Raw genomic sequence first — 20,795 nt, forward strand, 5'->3', positions numbered from 1 at the left:
ACAGCACTCCCATAGCCTGGGACTTTACCACAACACCGGTGCTGCATACAGAAGGTGTTCCTGCTGAAACTCAGCTTGGGAACTCTGTATGGCTCAGGGCCTGGGAAACAGTAGGAGAAAGAGAAACCGAGTGCAAACATCCACTCTCCAAGCTTAATCTGCTTTCAAACCACAGTGATTCTCTAGATTGCTACAGCATGCTAGAAACTCTCTTTTTTTTTTGCATTGTCTGATGAAGTAGGGAAGAAAGGTGTTTCCTCCCTGGACTGCCTGAGACACCAAACAAGGCCCTGAGAATTCTCTTGGAACACAGCTGATGGTTGGATACTAAACACACAGCGATGCTGAAGCCCCTAGGAGAGGCTTATTATCGCCAGCTTGTGAAGAAAGTATTTAGACTGTACCTCAGAAGACTCTAAAGCTTTCTGAAGACAACGTCATCTTCAGAGAGAAGAAAGCTAAGCAGTGCATGCAGGGGTGCTAACGTTTTGGCTTCCAGGGATGTCACTTACATGCCTTTCCAGCCACCTGGGGTGACATAGGGAACTATCACTTAAGGGTTAACAGGATAGCAATTATTTAGCTGAAACAAGGAATTTTAAGTCATTGTGCAAGGGGGTCTTGTTAAAGAGAAGTTCCTGATAAGAACAAAAACTTGCTTTCCTGCAATTGTTGCAAAGTACTGGATGACACCTTTGTGTTCAGTCTTCCCTGCACCAGATTCTCCACTGTTGAAAGAAAGCACAGACCAAAGAATTATCTGCCCACTTTTTGTAGGAGACGAAGTTCAAAGTCACAGATGTACTTATGTGATTAGGAAAGACTGATTTTCATGATCTGTCAAACAGAAAAATAACTGCAGGCAGAGAAGCTGTAGGGAAAAGTGCTGATTCGCAGGTAACCCGTGACCTAGTGTCTATCGAAGGGAAAGAAACAAAATCTCTGCAAGCAAAACTGAAAAGATGCATGGTCTTTTTCTCCTCTTTCCCTCCGTGTACTCCACTTTTTGTCTTCTCCAACTTTGCTCCACCCTGCACTCCCCTCTTTGCTTCTGTCTTTACTATTCTGTATCTTTATTACTATTTAATACGGGACAGGACTTGATTCAAACTAAAGCCAGGTATTTTGGTGAAAATATTTCTTCCAGCTCTGTTCTGAACCTACCTGCTGTTGCCTGAAGCCATGTGTTGGTGTGGGACTTCCCAGACCGTGTGTCCTATCCAACTGCAACTGCCCTCTGCAACGGTTCCTGTTACGGTGCTTAGCTTAGTACTTAGACCAGAAATACACATCATGTGCAGTACAACAGCACAGCACTTCAAAAATAAAACTATTTCAGGAGACAGGGAAAACTGTCCAGAGCTGGTTTTGCATCACCTAGAGATAAAACAGGCACATCTAATTCCACAGTACAATAGTAGGGAGCCCAAGCAGATAATCTGCAACATGACACAGAACAAGGAACTGGGGAAGCACGCTGCAGGGGATGGCAAAGGCAGCTGAGCCCACGGCACGTGAGGAATGGCATTTGGCAGAAGCAGTGTTTCTAACACAGTTCTTTAATATGAGTCTGGTCAAAACAGAAAAGCATGAACTGATAGGCATTGTCAGAGATGGAGAAGATGTGCAGAGGGGCCTCCTGGCGCTTCTTGCCTCGGCAGCCAGCCACCACCTCCGGGTTGTACACCGGCAGCCACTCGTAGGGGTTGACAGTGACGCAGAAGAGACCCGAGTAGGTCTGCAGGAAAAAATCAGAAGAGTCACCGAAGTCCATCTCCTGGCAGCTGGATTTTCTCCTTTGCCACGAGAGGGAATAGATCATCCAGAGCTGTATTGGTCCTTGAGGTTGTAGAGGACAGCAGGTTCATGTAGGTGGGTCAGCACAGCCACATCCTCAATTCTGTCAAACTTAGGTGGGTTCATGGCATATACATCATCAGTTTTGGCAGCAACCGTCTATAATTCAGAAAGAAAGAGTTAATCTTGATTCAGCAACTCTCAATGCTCCTTTCATGTGTACACACAGAGACACAAACACAGAGAAGTCATAACATTTGTAAGGCTGCTCCAATTCGTATTTGTCTTTCCGATTAACTGTGCAAAACAAGATATGGCTGTTACAGAGCAGACACTGCTGCCAGCCAGGAACACCGGCAAATTTACAGGATGTCAATGTACTGTCCTGGAATTGCTACAACCACACAGACAGGATTTGTGCTGGATTAGATCTTTCTACACATTAGGGCTGCTTATGAACTTCAGGCTGCTGCTGCTCATGGCTGTAATAGACAGGGGCACAAGTGCTGGCCAGTCAGCCTTTCAGACTCCGAGACTCACACTGCACAGTGCCGGAGAGACAGGACAGTCACAGCATCGGATTCATCCTGACTTGGAACAGATTTGTTCCACTGCTGCCTGTTGCTATTCCTTTTTAAACAAAGACTGCAGTGCTACCAAGCAGCACCGTCTACTGGGCTCACATCGGGGGTGACCATCCCGTCACAGCCCAGAGCCTGTGGTTGGGGGGGGGTGCAGATGTGCAGGAAAACAAATGTACACAGATGGCAGCAGCTTATCTTGGCAACAATGAACCATGAAGGAGCTTGAAAATCCTGTTATGACTTCTCCCGATGGGCTTTTCCCATTGCTTTCACTTTTTTATACCCCTCACGTACTTACTGTGAGCAACCACTCCAGCTGAGGACCAGCAAAGTAAAGCACATGCACCAGTCCTGCCCTACCCAGGGAACAGCCCAGCAGGGAATCTGCAGCAGATTTCCCACCACAGTGCTACAGCCTTGCAAAGCTCCAAGCATGGGGAACAGTGCCTGTGACAGGAGCCCTCCACCCCTCTGCAAGTCAGCCACAGCACGGCCACAAGCATGGCCAGGGGATCAGGAGCCACCAACAAGGGCTTTCTCCCTGGCAGGTTTTATAGGCTTGGCCCCTTCTCTATATTTGGAAGGAAGGGATCGACACCCCTACCTGCTCACCAACTCATGTTTGGTTTCTGCCATATACAGTACGTGTCCCAGCACAGCTTCAGCATCATCTGGGTTGGAAAAGCCCTTGAAGATCCTCCAGTCCAACCATGAACCTCACACTGTCTGTCCCCAACGGTCCAGGGATGCTGCCCTGGGCAGCCCATTCCAACGCCCAACAACCCCTTCTGCAAAGAAATACTTCCTAAGAGCCAGTCTAACCCTGCCCTGGCGCAGCTTGAGGCCATTCCCTCTTGTCCTGGCGCTGGTTCCTTGGGTCAAGAGACTCACACCCCCTCTCTGCACCCTCCTTTCAGGTAGCTGTAGAGGGTGATGAGGTCTCCCCTCAGCCTCCTCTTCTCCAGACTAAACAACCCCAGTTCCCTCAGCCGCTCCCCAACAGACCTGTGCTCCAGACCCTTCACCAGCTTCGTTGCCCTTCTCTGGACACACTCGAGTCATTCAATGGCCTTTTTGGAGTGAGGGGCCCAAAACCGAACCCAGTCATCGAGGGGCGGCCTCACCAGTGCTGAGTACAGGGGTGAGATCCCTTCCCTGTCCCTGCTGGCCACGCTATGGCTGATACAAGCCAGGATGCCATTGGCCTGCTTGGCCACCTGGGCACACTGCTGGCTCCTGTTCAGGCGGCTGGCAGTCAGCCCCGCCAGGTCCCTCTCTGACTGGCAAGAGAGATGGAGGCCAGACAAACTGTGGCTCTTGACACAGTCCACTTCACATCTGCTCGTAGCCGTGGTTAAGGATCACGCCAGGGCCTACAGGCACCACACCCATGGGAACAAGTACGAGGGTGTGAAGCTCGGGCAAGTGGGACTTTGAAGCGTGGTCAAGACAACCTGCACTAGTGATGAGAAATTCATACAGGATAGACTTTGATCTCCAAACCCTAGGAAACAAGTGGAACACCCTGCATCACAAAGAGAAGGTCTGGGATTGTGCTGAGGATGAAATATTGGACAACCTGGCACAATGAACAACCGATTAATTAACGTGGCAATGAAACTAACTTTTGAGTGTCCTGGAAGTGAACTACCCTCGTTATAATACTAAAAACCACACACACACACACAGAGGTTCAGAAGACGCTGCCCGGGTTGAGACCCTTTCCCTGAGCACACGCAGCAGTAGAAGCATGCAGTATGTTAATCACTAACCAATCCGTATCCAATAGGCGTATTTGGAAAAGCTTCTGATTTTTGTGTATAAAAGAAGCACAAAAACCTGCTGTTGGTGTCCTTGATTTGTGGAAAAGTCCCCCGAGCACCCAGGCCTCAATAAGTACAGTAACTCTGGTGAGCGTGTGAAGGGGGGTTTATTGAGCAGCCATCCCCCGGGCACGGCATGGGGACGCCACCCCTTCAGCCTGGCACAAAATGAGCATTGTAGGACGCTTTCTTCAGGGACTCCAGGAAGAGCTGCTCATTATCTAAGTAAGCATGGTCCTGAAAAGAGAGGGATGGATGGAAGGGGTATCAGAGAGTGCCACAGAAGGGGGCTGACAGTCCCGGGTGTCACTCATGAAGGAGGGAAGCATCCCAAACCCTCCTTCCTGCAGTCAGCAGGGGGCAGCACCATCCGTGGTACCCCCTGGGTTGTGGGGGCTCCCCCTGCCCCAAGCCCACAACCTCACACTCTCAGCAAGACTCACAGCGGAAGCCTCAAAGAGCAGCCCCGCCTGGGGAAGGACCCAGCAGGGAATCGGGGGGCCGACGGGAGAGGATGGGGACATCGTGAAGCCAGAGGCCAGCAGAGCTGGCTTCTCCCAGCCAGGGACAGGGCGAGGACAAGGGCAACCCCACGGAGCTGAGGACGTTGTCCATGAGCCTGAGACCAGCTGTGAGGATCCACCCGTCCTTGTTTCTGCCATCACTCCTCTAGGTGCCCGGGGCTTCTACAAGCCCGCCCAGCCCCACAGCTCAGTAATGATCTGAGCCACAGCCTGGGCTGTCTCCTACCAGGCTCAGATCAGGCTTCACCCAGCCCTGCTCCCACCCAGCGGGTTTGAAGTCCCTTCCCGCCCCGGTCTCCCACCACCTCACCTGCAGGGCCCGGAACTTCAGCATCGCCAGCGTGGCACTGAGCTCGGCGGAGCTGGCCCTGGCCAGGAGTTCCTTGACACCTCCCGGGCTCCCAATGGCCGGTGGAAAGCCTGGAACAGAAGCCCGACTGTGTGGTGCTGCTGCCGTCAGAGGAACCACAGACAGAGACGACACAGCATCCCTTTGGGTGCTGCCTGCGCGTCCCTGCAGCAGGGTCCTCCCCACGCTCCCAGGGGAAACGGGCTTTAACCCACCGGCCTCTCCCTTCCTGGCCCCTCTGCCCTCTCCTGGCACTGCCCTGGCTCAGAGCTTCGCTGAGCTCCTTCAGAGGACGAGGAGGCCAACTCCAACAGCCCCCAGGAACAGCCCAAGCCTCCCAAGAAGTGGAATACAAGTGCAGCTGCCCCCCAGCATGTCCCTCCCCACCAGCAGCAAGCACAAAGCCTTACACAGCATGCTGGAGAAGCCACTCTCAGGGGCACTGGAGTCCCGGCCTGCGGTCCGCAGCATCGTGTGGCTCTTGGACAGCTCCTGGCGCAGCTGTTCAAGCTGGCTCCTCTGCTGAGCCATGCTCAGCCGGTCCTGCCCCATCCCAGGGAGAAAGGGAGAGAGAGAAGCTGTTGGCAAAGGTTCGGGCCCTTGGCATGGCGGCCCCAGGCCCAGAAGGGAAGGCGAGGGGGTATTTGCCTGGTGCAGACGCTCTTCCTGCTGCCTGAGCTGCTCCAACTGCCGCTGCAGGGACTGCAGCCTCGACTGATGCTGCGACTCGACCCTGCGTGCCTCCTGCAGGGCTCGCTGCCCTTCCTCGTACTTCTGGGAGGAGAGCTGCAAGGCAGAGTGGCTGGGGAGGCTGGGGACAGGGACCCTCGCTGCCCTGGGGCACGACTCCTTTGGGCATCCCCTCCTTCCCCTTCCAGGACAGGCTTTCTGTCCCTGCTTTGGCAGGGCTGTGAAAGCCCAGCTTTGCTGCCAGCCCGTGTGCAGCTGGGAACGGCAGCGCAGATGCTCCGCTTACCTTGGTCACGCTTTTCAGCTCCTCCTCCTGCTGCCGGACGCGCAGCGCAGCCTCATTCACCTCCTCCCTCTCCGCCTTCAGCTCCTGCCAGGCCTCATCCAGCAGCTCTTTCTCTCTTGCCAGCTGCTCCTCCTGGGCTCTCAGCGTGCGGACCCGCATCTTCACCTCTGCCCGCTCCTAGGATGGGCACAGGGGAAACCAGCGGATGACCTGCTCTGTCCTGGACGTTCTCTCGTGTCTTCCCAAGAGATGGCAAAGATCTGCCCCTGCTGAGCTTCTCGTGTGTGCCAGTTTGGGGTGCAGAGCAACACCACCAGCTACTCCAGCAGCACCCTCACCCCCCCAGCCTTGGGCTCTTCCTGGAACAGCCTGATTCTCACCACCCCGAGCCATGTCTCTGCCTCCAACAACTCCACGTCTCCCCTCTAGGCAGGACCCACCCGGCAGCCTGCCATGGGGGTGCTGGAGGCCATGGGCAGGGGCTCTGCTGCGGTACCTTGGCCAGGCTCCTGACGGGGCCCCCTCCCCAGCGCTCGCGCCGTGTCCCGCTCCTTGCTCAGCCCCGCTCACACTCACATGACGTGTGAAAAGCACCTGGAGATCTCCGCCCCACCTCACCTTCGCCCTCTCCAGCTCCGCTCGCTCCACGGAGAGCTGCTGGGTCACCACTCGCTGCTCCTCCTCCAGCAAGTGCTGCAGTGATTCTGCTCTGGAGCGCTCTGCCAATGCCCTCTGTCGCTCCTGGGTTCAGACACAGAGGAGACACAGATGCCATTCGCAGGCTCCAGGCCAGGGACTGCCAGTGGGCAAGACCTACGGCCCATCCCCAGACAGGAGGGCTGAGCGGGGCAGAGGACACAGGCTGGGCTCACCTGCTCCAGCAGCCGCGTCTGCTCCCCCAGCCTGGCCTCCAGTTTAGCCACCACCTCCTGGAATCGGCGCCGCTCCTCCTCCGCGTCCTTCTGCTGCTGCCACAGGCTGTCCTGGAGCACTGGGGAGAGGCAGCAGTGGGGTCATGAGCAGCATGCAGAGGGAAGCCCCGCTCTGCCACCCCAGATTCACAGAAAAACTGCACGCGTTTGTGCTCAGCACCTTCGGCACATCCGCCAGGACACCGTTGGGGAAAGGAAAGACCCCGAGATGCCCAGTGACCGAGGCAGGCAAAGCTCTGCCAGCCTTGGCTCCCAGCCTCTGGCTGACTTGGAGCCCCTTCTCCCCGTTTCCTGGGTGTCCCCAGCCCCGGCAGGGACCCCGTGGCCATTTCGGCGCAGACAAATGGCAGACGTACCCTCGAGCTGCTTCTCCTGCTTCTGCACCCCCACAGCCAGCTCCCGGGAGGTGCTGTGGTGCATGGCCTCCACCCTGTGCAAGACGTCACACAGGTCACTGAAGAACTTCTCCATCCGCTCGATGACGCCGTTCAGAGTCCTGCAGAGGGCAGCGAGAGGAGGGTCACCCCGGGGGGGACACACTTCATCTCCCCGCAATGGCCAGGGGGACGTGTCGTGGGCCAAAGGCCGGGCAGCCCTGCCCTGAACCTCTCTGGGGCAGAGCAGAGCAGTATTCCTGCATCAGCAGAGCTCAGCGTCCCTGGAGGCAGGGGCTGGGAGAGGGGACGGCCTCTGGTGCCACGGTCTGAGGCCGCTTCTCCGGAGGACAGGGAACACCGTGGCCAGGGACCAACGCGGGGACGCGACGCCGGCTATCGGTACCTGCTGTGCGAAGTGGCGCTGGTCACCGCGTCGAGCTCCTGGTCCTTCATCTGCTTTAGCCGCTGGAGCTGCTCGTCATGGTCTCTGCGCAGCTCCTGCACAGACAGCCTGCAGGACACGGGCAAGGAGCCCACCACGGGCTGTTACAAACCAGGGCTCCCCGTGATGGGCAGCAGGGAAGAGGCTTGCTCAAGGGCCTGGGAACCAGGTCCCAGGAGCTAAGCTGGCACGGGGCTCTGTCCCAGGGCATCCACTGACAGGCACCGCATTAGGCATGGACCACAGCTGGGGGGGATGGGCTTCTCCACCAAAAACGGATTTCCAATTGACCCCCACTCTGTGGACATTACTGACTCACTGACCCGGACAAAAGGGGTTTGAGGGAGATAAAACACTGGGCTCAGCACCTTGCAAAATACAGTGCATTCACTCGGAAAGGACGTCTCCAGCCACATCTCCCTCTGTCCGGCTACAAAGCAAATCCCCATTCTAAACGCCGCCCAACTACCCACAGCCCAGCGCTTCTGGAGTCTCCCTTCTCCTGGCACCGTGTCTCCAAACCACTCCCCAATTCCTCTGCCACAACCAGCAGCACCGGCCCCACGCGTGCGCTGCTCGTGCCGCTCTCACCTCTGCAGCTCTCGCAGCCGCTCCAGCTCCAGCGCGCTCCGCTGCTCCTGCGTGGCCAGGTGCTGCTGGTGCTGTGCCAGCAGCTCTGCCCGTGCCTGCTCCGCCTCCTGCCTCTGCCCCAGGAGCTGAGCCGCCAGCTGCTCCTTCTCCTGCCGCAGCCTCTGCTCCTGCTGCCTGCAGGTCTCCTCCAGCACCTTCACCTGGCTCCTGCCCGCAGAGGTCACGGCCAGGAAGAAGTGTTACTTCCAGGGCAGTAGCCGGCCCTCTCCACCCACAGCGCACACGGGGATTTCGGAGCAGAGCGGCGGTGCTGGGGGCGCGGGGAAACATGCGACTCTGCGCAGCCTGAGCCCTGGCTGGGGACGTGCTGGCCCTGGGACCGGCTCCTCCTCTTTCTGCCCCACGGGACGGTGTTGGTGAGAGCGGACCCCCCCTTGGCTCACCCGTGGGGCTCCTCTCTGCCCCCACCAGCTCCACACCCACACGGCTCTAGGCCTGCCCGTCCCCGGCACGGATCTGGGCAGCACCCCAGCGCTCCCCGCCCTGGGCAGAGGGACAGGGCTGTAGGCAAGGCCCTGGCAGACGAGGGGAGCATGTGCTCTCGCCTGTGGGTACCTGTGGGTGCTCTGGAGGAGATCCAGGTCCTCCTGGTGCCGCTGCTGGAGGCTCTCCAGAAAGACTCTGTCTTGTGCCCGCGCCAGCTCCAGCGTCTGCACCTGCCGGGCACCCGGGGAGAAGCTCCTTGTGCCGCCCAGGGGACAGAGCTCCCACAGCAGCACTTGCTGGCCGCAGCCTTCTCTGGACAGGCAGCTTCCTCCTCTCTGCCCCGGCCCCCCCCCGATGCCATTGGGAGCAGGCGTGGCCCCTGCTCCTGCCCCTGCCTCACCCCTGCTCCCCCGTCCAGCCGGCGATGGAGCTCACCTGGCTCTCCAGCTCTGCCACACGGGCCTGGGCACGGAGCAGCGCTGCCTGACAGCCCGTCGTATCCTCGTGGGGCTGGGCAGCGGGAGCCCCCAGCCTCCTCTCATGCAGCACGTCCAGGCCTGGGGACTCTGCCTACAGGGACAGAGAGACAAGACCCTTCAGCATCGGGGGCTTTCTGGTGGGGCCATCTGCCCCCAAAGGCAGGCACGTGCCTCGCCTGCAGCTGTGCCCTGGCTGTGCTAACCTGCGCAGGCACAGGGACGCTCTCGGGGAGGTAAAGCCCTGGGGAGAGCATCTCCTCCCAGCCCGGGAATGGCGACCCAGCCCCAGCCTCCTGCAGTCCCTCCTCCACCCATCTCCAGCCCAACCCCGCTGCTGCCCAGGTGACACTCGGCAGCCCCTACCCCAGACACAAGTGTGCTGGGCTCTTCCTTCTCTGGGGACAGACTCGAGGATAAGGCCTTGCGAGGCCTCTGGGAGACAGCGTGTGTCCTTCCACCAGGGCCGGGCCGAGAGGCCCAGCTCCATCAGAAATGGAGGCTTTGAAGACCAAGCAAGATCTGCCCTCCCTGTCACAGGCTACAATTCCCCTTCAGTTCTCCAAAAACAAGCTCAGAGCATCTTCACCACCGTGCTGGGGAAAACCAGCTGAAGAAAAAGCCCTTCGTCAGCTGGAGCCTCTGATGTCTCATTAATAGGAGACAGAGATGCCTGGGGAACTCTGTCAACACTGCTCAGGCAATGCAGGGCTCTCAATGCACACAATTTACAAAGCAGCCACAGCACACACGCTTTGGCCTGACAAATACAACTCGTGGCACCTCAGGGCTCTCCAAAGCCTTTTCCTCCATGAACGCAGGCTCCCAGGGCTGCAAAGCGGGGCACAGCCATCCTCCTGCCCAGGGAGCACGGGCAGAGCTGGGTGACGGTGAGTTGTCAGGGGAGGGCTCACGATCACCACCCCCTCTCAGGGGCCAGGCCCAGCAGACCTACCTGAGCCAGCGGCGCAGGGCACTGCGTCTCCTGCTCTCCCGGTAACAAGGCTGTGGGGACTGAAAAGTCAAGTCTGGGATTCAGACAGGCCAAGGGGAACCATTCCCTCCCAGGAGGACAAGGGCCTGGGTCTCCTCGGCAGAGCGGGAAGGGTCCTGCCCCGCTCTGGCAGCTGGGGATGGGGATGCAGGCTCAGACAGGCTTGTCCAGACCCGCACCCCTACCCCACCCCACGCACAGTGGCGAGGACTCTGCTCTGCAGAGTAAGTCTGGGGGCAAAGCACGGCTCCTCCTCCATCTCCCTCAACTAGGGAGGAGGCTGGGTCCCCTCAGCCACTTGCAGTGGCCTCTGAAGTGGTGCTCAGCCTCAGCCGAGGGCAGGAGGGGGTCTGCCAGCACACAGCGCTAGTGGGACGAGTGTTGGGGCAGCAGGAGGGAGGAAGGAGAAAAAAGGGACAGCACGAACGTAGGCCCACCCATTGCTCAGAGAGAGCAAGTCCCCGGCAGCCCTCTCAAACCCCACAGGCAGCACTGCGGAGCTCAGTGCGCCCCAGCACCGTGTCCCCACCGCGCCACGACATGGGCATGGTGGGATCCTGCAGCCTGGCAGCCCCCTCCAGCAACAGCTGGGCAAAGCCCGGGCAGCGTTCACACGGACAAGGGCAATGCTGTGGCTCCTGCCTTTTTTTGGTTGGTTGTTTTTGCAGGGCCGGGGGGGACCCTCTCTGCCTCCTGCTGCCCAAACCGTACAACCACACGAAACGCACCCGGGGCGCTGGCGTCTCTGGAGGGTTCTCCCTGCGCGGCCTCCGATGGGGGAGCTGAGGCTTGTTCCGTGGTGCTGAGCCAGGGGAGCGGTGACCTGCGTGGGCACAGAGACAGGAGTGATGCACAGCAGTGCCACAGCTCAGGGAGAGGCACGCAGACATTCTCCTGCTCAGCATTTTGGGGAGTTTAAAGCTTGGCCGTCCCACTGTGACACCCCTCCCGTGGGGCACGCCTGAAAGGCAAAGGCGGCCTTACCCGGAGCCGTCTCTGCTTGCTGCCTCGTCCTGCACGGCGGCTGCCTGCGGCCGTGCTCCTGGGGAGGCTGCTGGCCGGCTGCAAGCAAAAAGCATCCGATGTGGGAGAGCCCAGGAGGCGAGAAAAGACAAGATCCTCTCCCCCAACACCAGTTCCTGCCTCGAAGGGGAAAGCCTCTGTCCCACTCAGCTACGGCAGGATTCAGCCTTTGGGCTGCAGGGGCAGCAAAGACACCTCAAAACCTCCCTCACCGCTGGTCCTTGCTGCATCCAACCCCTTCCCCTGGGCAGCACCAGCCCCAGCTAACACAGCCCTGCCCACGCCACAGGGCTCTCTGTCTGCAATTTGCTTCCCAGTCCCCTTCAGTGGCACGAGTCCGGACCTGGGTCCGTGTCAACTCAGCTGGAGGAGGTGCTTTGCCTCAACTAGGAGGAAGGAAGGGGAATGAAGGCAGGAATGAGGAGCACGGGGCAGGGAGCTGGTGGGGGTGTGCTGATCCAGGACAGCTCCGCGGGACCCACGGCACTGTGTGCCCTCTTGGCTACAACTGGCAGGAGAGCCCAGAGGTGGGAGGGGACTGCGGGCTGGATCACTGGGACGAAGCCCCGCATTATTACCCCAACCCAAGACAAGACAGTGCTTAAAATTCGTTTCTCAGATCAGACCCCAGGGTTTCTGAGAGCTCCTCCTGGAGCAGCTACACGCGGAGCAGACGGGAGCACTGCGGCCATCAACCATGCCTTTACCTGACAGGAGAGCAGGGTTGCAGCCCTTCAACTGGGGCCTCCAAGGGCTTGGCATTCCCCTCCTGGGCCTTCGCCTGGGCTTGGGCTTTTTTGCGTGATAAGGCAGCGCTCAGCCAGTCCTCCTCCTCCACCGAGTCACGTTTAGCTGCTGTCTCCTCTGCAGCCGGGAGCTGTCTGGTGGGGCTGGGCCGCCCAGCTGCAGCAGGGCTGGGGGAGCTCCCTGCAGGACTGGCCTTCGATGGAAATGACAGCTCCAAATCCATAAAATCGTCATCTTTCAGGCCCAGCCAGGCACCTCGATTCCTGCGCCCCCCCGTGGGCCTCTGGCTGGCTGATGGAGGAGCTATGTAGAGGGTCTCTGCTTGTCGATCAATGCTCGTCTTGGCTGAAAACCTGTTGTGAGGAGAAGCAGTCGCATCCCTGCCCGCGAGGGGACACCGGGGGGACCCTGCCCACTCCGCTGCAGGGGCAGCGTGGTCGGTGGCTGGAGCTACAGACACACAGAGAGCACAATACCTCACAGGCTGCCTTCTCGCCGGCCGGCCCTTGGCTGTGGAGGCCACCGAGGGCTCGTACGCTCCAAAGACAAAATTCTCGTGCCGACCCTCTTCCTTCTCTGTTCAGACAAGCGGCCTTGAGTCAGTGCCCAGAGGAGCAGCCCGCTGCAAAGACTCCAGCCCTCCTCCTCCTCCCCCCCTGCAATTCCCACTGACGTTGCTGCCTCTGGGAAAACACCGCTGCAAACCTCTTGCCCAGAAACCGGCAAGCGAGGGGCCTCCTCAGGGTGGCTGCGAAAAACTTTTGTGGGGAATCAGCCCACGGCCAAACGGAACCGAGTTACAGCTCCTGCGCAAATGCTGCCAGGCTGCCGCGAGGGCAGAAAGGGCATTTCCCCTGCAAGGGCAGTAGAAATCAATCTCACTCGCCCAAGCCAACGCTGCCACCTCTGCAACCCTCCCCAGTGTCCCTGGCTGTGCTCACCTGGCTGCTTTTGGTACTTCTTCTCCTGTGTGACCTCCCGGCGCTCTCCCAGGCCTGGCTCTTCCAGGATTCTGGCCACGGAGCCTCGTCCCAGTAACTCATCCAGCACGGCGCGGGCTGGCCGGACCTTCTCTCTGCTGGGGACATAGCGGCAGATGGGTTTCTCCCAGAGGCAGGGCTGGTCCTCCTCACACAGCCTTGCCAGCCTGCTCTGCCTCTTCTCTGCCACACAAGGCTGCTCCTGCCCCTTTCGGGGACCCACAGGCACAAGCTCAGCATCCCCCACCCACCATGGTGGCACCATCTCAAGACACAAGCCAGCCCCTCCTTTACTCCCGCCGCCCCTTCACTGCCCTTACTCTTCTGCCTTCTTGCCCTGCTTGCCATCTCTTCCTGGGCCACTGCCAAGGCCCAGTGCATCTAGCAGGTCATCGCCATCGTCTTCAAAGGTGATCTCCTTCCTCCTCTGCACTGGGGCCGCGGTGCGCAGGGGCGTCTGGGCTGCGGGTGGCTCTGGGGGTGGGATCACACATCGTAGGAGGTTTGAGCTGGGCTTGTCTCTTCCCCCCCCCCCCCCCCCAAGAGATCAGAGCAGCCCTGCCTGCTCTTCTCTCTCAGGACCGTTTACAGAGACACTTTTAAATAGCTCTTTTCAGTGACCAGATCTCACAGCAAGTGACAAAGTGGCAACGTGCTACTGCCTGGTCCATGGCCACTGATGGGACATTGCTGGGTGTCACTGACACTGGGGTTTCCAGCTCTGGCGGACACCAGCAGCTTCTTCAGCTTTGCAAGTTTCCACTCAGATAATTCCTCCCCACCTTCACCCAAAGTCTCTCTTCCACCAATGCACCTTAGTCCTTGCCCCAGCCCACCAGCTGCTACTCGTGTCCAGAGGGGATTTTTCAGGGTGAAAGGAGGTTTGAGGGGACTACCAGACCCATTGGCATCCCTGCTGCAGCAACAAGAGAGACGAGTGCCTGTAACACAGTCACAGTGCAGCTGGATCCCACCCAGAGGTGCAACTGTGCTTTGGGGTGGACCAGCAAGGCCCTCAGCCACCCAAATCCTGACCCAGAACACTGCTTCTCCTCTGGCAGCGTGCAGAACAGGCTGGGTGAGTCCAAGGGAAGATCTGAGACTCCATTCCCAGAAAGAAAAAGTCAGTTCTGTAACCTCTAGCACACTGCAAATATTGAGCACTCGGGGAGCTGTTACCAGCTGTAACCGTGCTACCAAGTTGCTCCCTAAAAGGCCGTACTGGTTAACAAGAGATGCCACTAGCTGGCTTTCATTTAACGTTTGGACATGACACAAACTCAGCCAGGCTGCTGATTCATTTAATACAAAGAGGATGCATCAAGCAATCCCACTTACCTTTCTCCTTGCTCTGTTTTTCCTCAGGGATGCTTTTAGTGCCTGTCGGGGATGGCTTCTTGGGTGCACCCTGCTCCTCATCAGACAAGAGCCCCGACAGAGGATCATCTAAATCTGGCAATTACGCCATAGGGGCAGAAAATAAAACAATAAAAACAAACAAAACAACAAAACCACGGTTATTGAGAACAACGCCTCTGTGCTAAGCCAAACACTGCTCCCCACCATGTGCACATGGGGACAGGAGATCATCTCTGCCCAAAGCCACGAACGCAGACTCTGCACAGACCCTGGACACCCATGAGTATCTCAAAACTGGGGTGCTTTAACGCTTGACCACTCTTTAGGCAATGACAAAGGGGAGGACAAAGCCCACCTAAATCATCTAAAGCCAATTCGTGACTGGAGCAGATGCTGACCTCGGTTAAAGTGCAGGCTCTGACAGCCAGATCTCAGCTGTGCCAGGAAACCAGCACCCCTCTTTGGAAGGGGGACAGAATCCCCCCCTCCCCGATACAAGGGTCTCCAAGTGCTACAGACAGGCACTAAAAACCAAAGCACAGCTGAAAAAGCAAACGCCCTCAGGAATCCTCTCCCAGTCCCACCCTGAGGAGGGCTTCCAACACTGAGCAGTCTTTTTTTTTTTTTTCCCCTTTGGTCACCTCTAAGGGATGAGCTTTGCACGGACATCGCAGGGGTGAAGGATGCTCTATGTGATTACCCAGCCAAGCCTTTGGGTGACAGAAGAGGCAAGCTACGGGCAAAGAGCAAGGACAGAGTCCTCAGCTGCCCCCACACATCCATGTGCTGAAGGGAAGCGACATCCTACCTTCCAAGTTGAATTTCCTGTACTGTCGGGAAGCAGCGAAGGATGACAGCAGCTTCTTCTCCATCGCAGGTCCAGACTCTCCTGCAAAGAGAGGCCACAGCTCTCAGACAAGGTACTGCGGGGATGGCCCTTTCCCACCCTGGCTGAAGGTCACTTTTCTGGTGGCAGCCCCCTAAAAGCACATCCTGGGACACACAGTCAGTCCCCTCACGGCCCTGGGGGGTAGGAATCTCTCTCTTGAGGGGCCTCCTTGCAGGCAGAGAAGGAGAAAAGGGCTTGGGGAAGAGCAGGACAGGTTGGGGACAGGCACGTCTTAAATGCAACCCCCTGGCTCTCCTTCCACGCAGACCAGGCAGATCCCTGGTCTTTGACCTGCACCAGGCAACAGCCAAGTGGGTTTGGTGGGAGGCGGCAGCGTGGCTGTCATGGCTGCTGATGGCAGTGATGTTATCACAGCACGACAAGAGGCCGGGCCAGGGATCAACCAAGGGACAACACACAGCCAGAATGACACTCGGTGGCTGGCACAGCCCCAAAAAAGATTTTAGGGAACAAATCCACTTTTCATTCCCTATCGCGGAAGAAAACACGCCCTGCTCGTCTGGAACCAGGGTACGACAAGAAGAGCACAATCTCCTTTTCACCTTTCCCAGGGCCTTTCACGGTTGTCGGCCCTGGCCCAGAACCGGGTCTCGACGCTCCCAGCAGATCAGCTTCCAGGTCGTCCAAGTCCTGGAAAGCAACAGGACGGCGACGGGAGCAGGGCGAGTGCTACTCCTGCCTCAGCGCTGCTTCTCCCTTCGGAAGTTGGTGCTGGAGGCCACGGCTGCAGCCCACGCGGGGCTCAGGCGAAGGGTATTTCTGCACTGACCTTCAGGCTCTGCAACAGAGCTTGGGGCTCTCTGCCGGAGGCGCTGGAGCCCTGCGTGCCAAGGAGGGCAGAGATCAGAGACAAGCAGACTTTGGAAACTCCTCACCCCTCGCTTCCATGCTCCAGCCCCCGCTTTTCCTCATTGTTTGGAATGGGAGAACACACGCCCAGCTCCTCCTGGGGTGCCCCTCACTGGAAACTCCCCGTGCCTTGATTCCTTTGCTGACATCCTACTGCCTCTGGGAGAAGTGTCAGCAACACCCAGGCCGGTACTTTGGGTGAGGGTCCTTCCTGCGGCGCTTCCTCCCAAGAGCACCCAGCAGGGCTGGGCTGCAGCACGACATGCCCCCCTGGCTTTGCTCCAGCTCACCCACGGCACCTGCAAGCCCTTCTCCCACCAGCCACCTGCTCCCCTGGCCCAGTTCCCCTGCAGTCACGCCAGAGAGGGGTCACCTCTTCAGCCAGACCTCACGGTTTCCCCCGATATCCCACTGCTGACTTGCCTGGGGTGACACCAGGGGCAAGCCTGGCCCAGCTCAGTCCCAGCCCTCGCGGTACCCAGGCTCTCTCCCAAAATGCGGGCTCACCTCTGCAGCTTCCACGTCCTCTGCAGGGAATCTACTGAAGAAATCCTCCGCTACGTGGCATCTGCGACACAAGCCCGGGGGTCAGCAGCAGCACCCGTGAGCTCGGCAAGGGCACGTTAGGGACAGCCAGGCCAGGTGGCGGCAGGCGGAGGGGACCGCACGGGCACACCACGGCAGCCACGTTGTGCAACAGAAAAGGAGGTGCAAATAGCGCCCGCATAAAAGATGGGAGTGCTGGGACTGCTGTAGTTAAGCGAGCAACTCTCCTAAGGCAGATGTACCAGGAGATGTACCGGGCTGGGCGCACCCAGCTCTCGCTGGAAAGCTTCAGGCTCTGGGCTCCCAGTTCCCAAAGGCATTGCCGGTAACTCGCCTTCCGGGGCAATCGCTCTCGGGGCAGGGAGCGAGGGGGACAAGACGAGGACGGGGCAGGTCACAAGGACCTGGGGAGCACAGAGGGATCTCCAAGAGCGAGAGGCTCTGTCTCAAAGGCACTCACTTCTGGCTGGCCGGCGAGCTGGTGCCCTGGGCTCTCCCACTGCTGCCCCTGGCCAGCCGTGAAGTCCTCACAGAATTCACGGGGCTTTCGTCTGGAAACAAGACAGGGAGACGTGAGGATGACGGACACGGGCATATTCCTGTCCCGGGCACCCCAGAGGGGGATTTGTTGTCTCCCCAAGGGCCACAGATGCTTTTAATCAGAGATGAACTTCACTCGGCCTCCCCAAGCTGACGTCCAGCCTCTTCGACAGCCTCTGACTCTGGGAAACCCTGCTTGCTGCTTCCTCCCCCCTCACCTCTGGTGCCCCCTCAGAGACCACTGGCTCTTTCACCAGCACCTCCCGCTCCCAGCAGGGGACTAAGAGCACAAGGATGCTGCCCTTTCAGCTGCAAAGAAGGTTCCTTTTACCGTCCTCCAATCCCAGAAGGTCGCCAAGCAGGTCATCCAAAGAGTCTGAAACCAGACACATTAAAGACGTTGAGGCAGGGGAGCTCACCACGCAGGTGCAAACAAGCTCCCAGTTTCAGTATGCCTTGCTCTTTTGAAACCCCCCAAGCATACAGGTTTGGGCTCAAGCACCATCAGCATAAGGCCTTCCTAGAGAGAACTGCCAAGACTTGACCCAGTATTTTGTGGATAAAAGATTTCACTTCACTTAGCCAGAAAGGAGATCTCTCTATCAAGGAGCCAGCGGCTTCCTGTTCAGTCTCTGGCCACAAGCAGCCCTTCCTCTGGGAGCTCTCGCCCCACAGTGGCTCAGAGGCCCTGGGCAACCCCAAAAGTGCTGCTTCAGTGTCCAGGGCTGCAAGAGCCCCCCAAACAAGCACCTGGGCATCAGGTGAGGCGGAGAACTGAACTAACCACATCTATTCTGCCCTGGACTGGGGAAAGCCCGCAGGAAAGGGCTGTAGGAGCCCGATAAGCAAAGCCCCTCGCTCGCAGAGGCAGGTGAATGTCTCTGCTTCAGGAATGAGACGACGCCTCAGCTGCAGCTCTCGGCCAAGGCCCAGGAAACACCGTCGCAGCCAGGACCCCCACCTGATCCCGCTGCCCCCCCTCGCCTCCGGCCCCGCGTTCCCGCAGAACAAAGCACCTACGGACAGCGAAGGGAACGCGCCCCAGGCTACGTACCGCTTAAACTTCTCGGGGGTTTTGTAGCCTACGGAGAGAGACAAATTCCCTCATGAGAAAAGGGCGCGGGGCTGGCCGGGTCGTGCTCCAACCCCGCCGGAGCCAGGGGCAGGGTTCTCCAGAGCACCCCACAAGCAACAGCGAAGCCCCCCCGCCTCCCTCCCGGCCCCGCTGGTCGGGAAACGGCCCCTGAACCGCCGGAACCCCGAGAGATTCCCAACTGCAGCGGCAGCGGCGAGCACAGCCCCTCCCGCCCCCCGCGGGGTCCCTCCTGCCCCCCACAGAGGGGCCGGAGCAGCAAAGCCGCATTGCCCGGGCCCGCCTCAGCACGCCCCGCACTCACCATCGCGGCGCCCCGGCCTTCCCCTGCTCTCCCGCCGCCTTCCCGGCTCCTCCCGCTCTCCGCCGCTCCCTGCAGGGACACAAGGGTCTCCTCAGCGGCCGGCCCGGCCCGCGGCACCCCCCGTTACCTCTGGCCCACGCGATCTCCTGCTCCTGCCGGGGCCCCTCTCGGCCCGCCCGGCCGGCTCCGCGCTGCTCCGCCTCGCCCGGCTGCTCGGAACAAGGCTCCGGCGCTGCAAAAGAGCCCCGCAGGTAGCGAGTCCCGCCGCCGCCGCCGCCGCCCCGGGGAGCCCCCACCTCTCCGCCGCCGGGCGCCCAACGGCCCAACCGCCGCCTCTCCGCACCCGCTGCGCGGCGCGCGCTGCCCGCCCGCCCGCGCGCGGCTCTTCAAGAGACAGACCCCCCCACACACACAGCCGCGGGCTGAGGAGGCGGCGGCGGGCAGCGCCTCGGGAAGAGCTGCAGCCCCGGGGGGGGCAGGACAGGGGCTGGAGAAGCTCCTGGGGAGCGGCTGCTGCGGGAGGGAGTATACAGTATTCAGGAAGGCATTTGGGTGGGCACTGCCCACACAGACCCTACTCTTAGATATGTCTTCATGCTTTCCAAAGTTGTTAAAGATGAAAACACTCTTTTCCTAAGAACTGTATCATTGACTTGTTTAGCAAGACTCTTCTCTCGAATTGGACTCGATGCAAACACAAGAATGTTATTACAAACCTTTGTTTAAATCCCCGTACAATATCTTGTTAGGAAATCCTTTCCTGCAGACTCCCAATGCCTCCAGAACACCGTTACATCTCAGCTGGTGCAGAACAAGCTTGTGATCCATCAGGCCTATTACAGAGCAACATGGGGATATACTGATTTTTCTAGCACTGGACAATTGGTCTTTCTGCCAACTTCTAATCTATGTTTTATGAACGACCTGGGGTCTTTGTTTCACTGGGAATGATACAACACACAACATGAGGATGAGTTGTTCGCAAGTTGGACATCAGCTTATTTAGATTTTCCTGGAAAAAAGAGATCATTTGCAATCTCTCTATTACTTCAAGACATAATGCAAATACTTTCAATATGATTTGGCTCTGATTAAAAATAAAAATTCAGAAGTTTTTCCTTACTGTTCTAGTGAATATTCTACAGTCCTGTATAGGCATCAGCAAAGTAAATAGCTCCTAACAATGGATACAACTGATAAACTTTACTCCTGTCTTAAAATGAAACTGTGTCCTTAGTGGTTAGCAGCTAATCATAAGAGCTATGAGGCACATCACCACCCACAAGAAGAGTTTTTCATAGACTGACTTGGAAACGGCGTTCGCTGCCTGGGGCACCTGCAGGGAGATGGTTCACAGAGCTGGGTCAGGGCACATCACCAGAATAAAACACCCCTCCACCATGTACAGATGCTGTCAGCCCACGAAATGCACTAACAGGCCTGAATGGTCCTGACCCTCCTCAGCTGAGACCTGCACCCACTCCTGTCCCTTAGGGAGAGGAGGGTCCCTGCTGCTCCCTAACGCTCACCTGATCCACTGCTTGGCCCTTCATGACATATTCATTTCCCACTTTCACCCGGGGATAGCACAAAGCTTTCAGCAAGTCTGCTGAGTTCAGACCCATCAGGTACGCTGCTTTGTCAGCCTCTGTAAAACAAACCAAAAAAAAAGCTGAAAGACTTTCTTCTTAGCTGGGACAGACAGAATGTGTTGGAGCCAGCCAGAGCTCACTCTGAAACCTGGCAAACTGTTTGGCTTTACACTGTGCACAAAAGCTTGAAAAATGTTATTTACTCTTCCAAACAGCCTTGTGGGGCTGGTCCTCATGATTGGAGTGGCTACAGCAGCCCCAGCAGGTATGGTAAAACCAGTGAGTGCATTGGTGATGGGACAACAGAGTGTTTTTCCCTTCGAGCCACTTCTCCACAATGTCACACAAGCAGAACAATTCTCAGTGTGTTACCACAAACTGGTGAACACTGCAGTAACGTGTCCCAGAGACAAGGTCCTTCAGCAGAGCCATCAGGAAAAAAGGGGATGCAGAAAGTGACTCGACAGAAGGTGGTAAGTTGAAGGTTGAAGCTCATTTTTA

General features: G+C 58.2%; 1 protein-coding gene across 8 annotated transcripts; it reads right to left on the reverse strand.

The window, feature by feature from the left end:
- Positions 1 to 1,600: 1,600 nt before the first annotated feature.
- LOC141924131 (fas-binding factor 1 homolog) lies at positions 1,601 to 20,378 on the reverse strand. 8 transcript variants are annotated; one of them, XM_074826041.1, is made up of 31 exons: positions 20,232 to 20,378; positions 19,419 to 19,535; positions 18,703 to 18,934; positions 18,360 to 18,387; positions 17,637 to 17,681; positions 17,226 to 17,316; positions 16,727 to 16,787; positions 16,140 to 16,190; positions 15,913 to 16,000; positions 15,269 to 15,349; positions 14,440 to 14,553; positions 13,422 to 13,575; positions 13,063 to 13,196; positions 12,598 to 12,697; positions 12,082 to 12,474; positions 11,336 to 11,413; positions 11,080 to 11,174; positions 10,313 to 10,371; positions 9,317 to 9,451; positions 9,011 to 9,111; positions 8,396 to 8,602; positions 7,766 to 7,873; positions 7,342 to 7,481; positions 6,926 to 7,044; positions 6,672 to 6,794; positions 6,054 to 6,230; positions 5,726 to 5,863; positions 5,488 to 5,620; positions 5,039 to 5,148; positions 4,154 to 4,441; positions 1,601 to 1,956 (listed from the first exon to the last, which is right to left on the reverse strand). In XM_074826041.1, exons 3-30 carry the CDS (start codon positions 18,703 to 18,705, stop codon positions 4,358 to 4,360), a joined length of 3,150 nt encoding a protein of 1,049 aa, XP_074682142.1. In that variant the 5' UTR covers positions 18,706 to 18,934; positions 19,419 to 19,535; positions 20,232 to 20,378; the 3' UTR covers positions 1,601 to 1,956; positions 4,154 to 4,357. The 8 variants fall into 8 exon arrangements, with proteins under 8 accessions (XP_074682142.1, XP_074682143.1, XP_074682141.1 ...); XM_074826042.1 differs by having other exon boundaries at positions 10,313 to 10,362; positions 13,063 to 13,199; XM_074826040.1 differs by having other exon boundaries at positions 4,221 to 4,441; positions 13,063 to 13,199.
- Between the last annotated feature and the right edge of the window lie 417 nt (positions 20,379 to 20,795).

The sequence above is a fragment of the Strix aluco genome, chromosome 5 (genome assembly GCF_031877795.1).
Source record: "Strix aluco isolate bStrAlu1 chromosome 5, bStrAlu1.hap1, whole genome shotgun sequence".
Classification (NCBI taxonomy): domain Eukaryota; kingdom Metazoa; phylum Chordata; class Aves; order Strigiformes; family Strigidae; genus Strix; species Strix aluco.

What these genes read in the sequence shown, in the direction of transcription:
- LOC141924131 (XM_074826040.1), bottom strand. An exon ending in AGCTCGCCGGCCAGCCAGAA is followed by an intron (nt 16,788 to 17,225) that starts GTGAGTGCCTTT and finishes CTTGTGTCGCAG; the next exon opens with ATGCCACGTAGCGGAGGATT. An exon ending in AGCGCCACTTCGCACAGCAG is followed by an intron (nt 7,482 to 7,765) that starts GTACCGATAGCC and finishes TGCCCTCTGCAG; the next exon opens with GACTCTGAACGGCGTCATCG.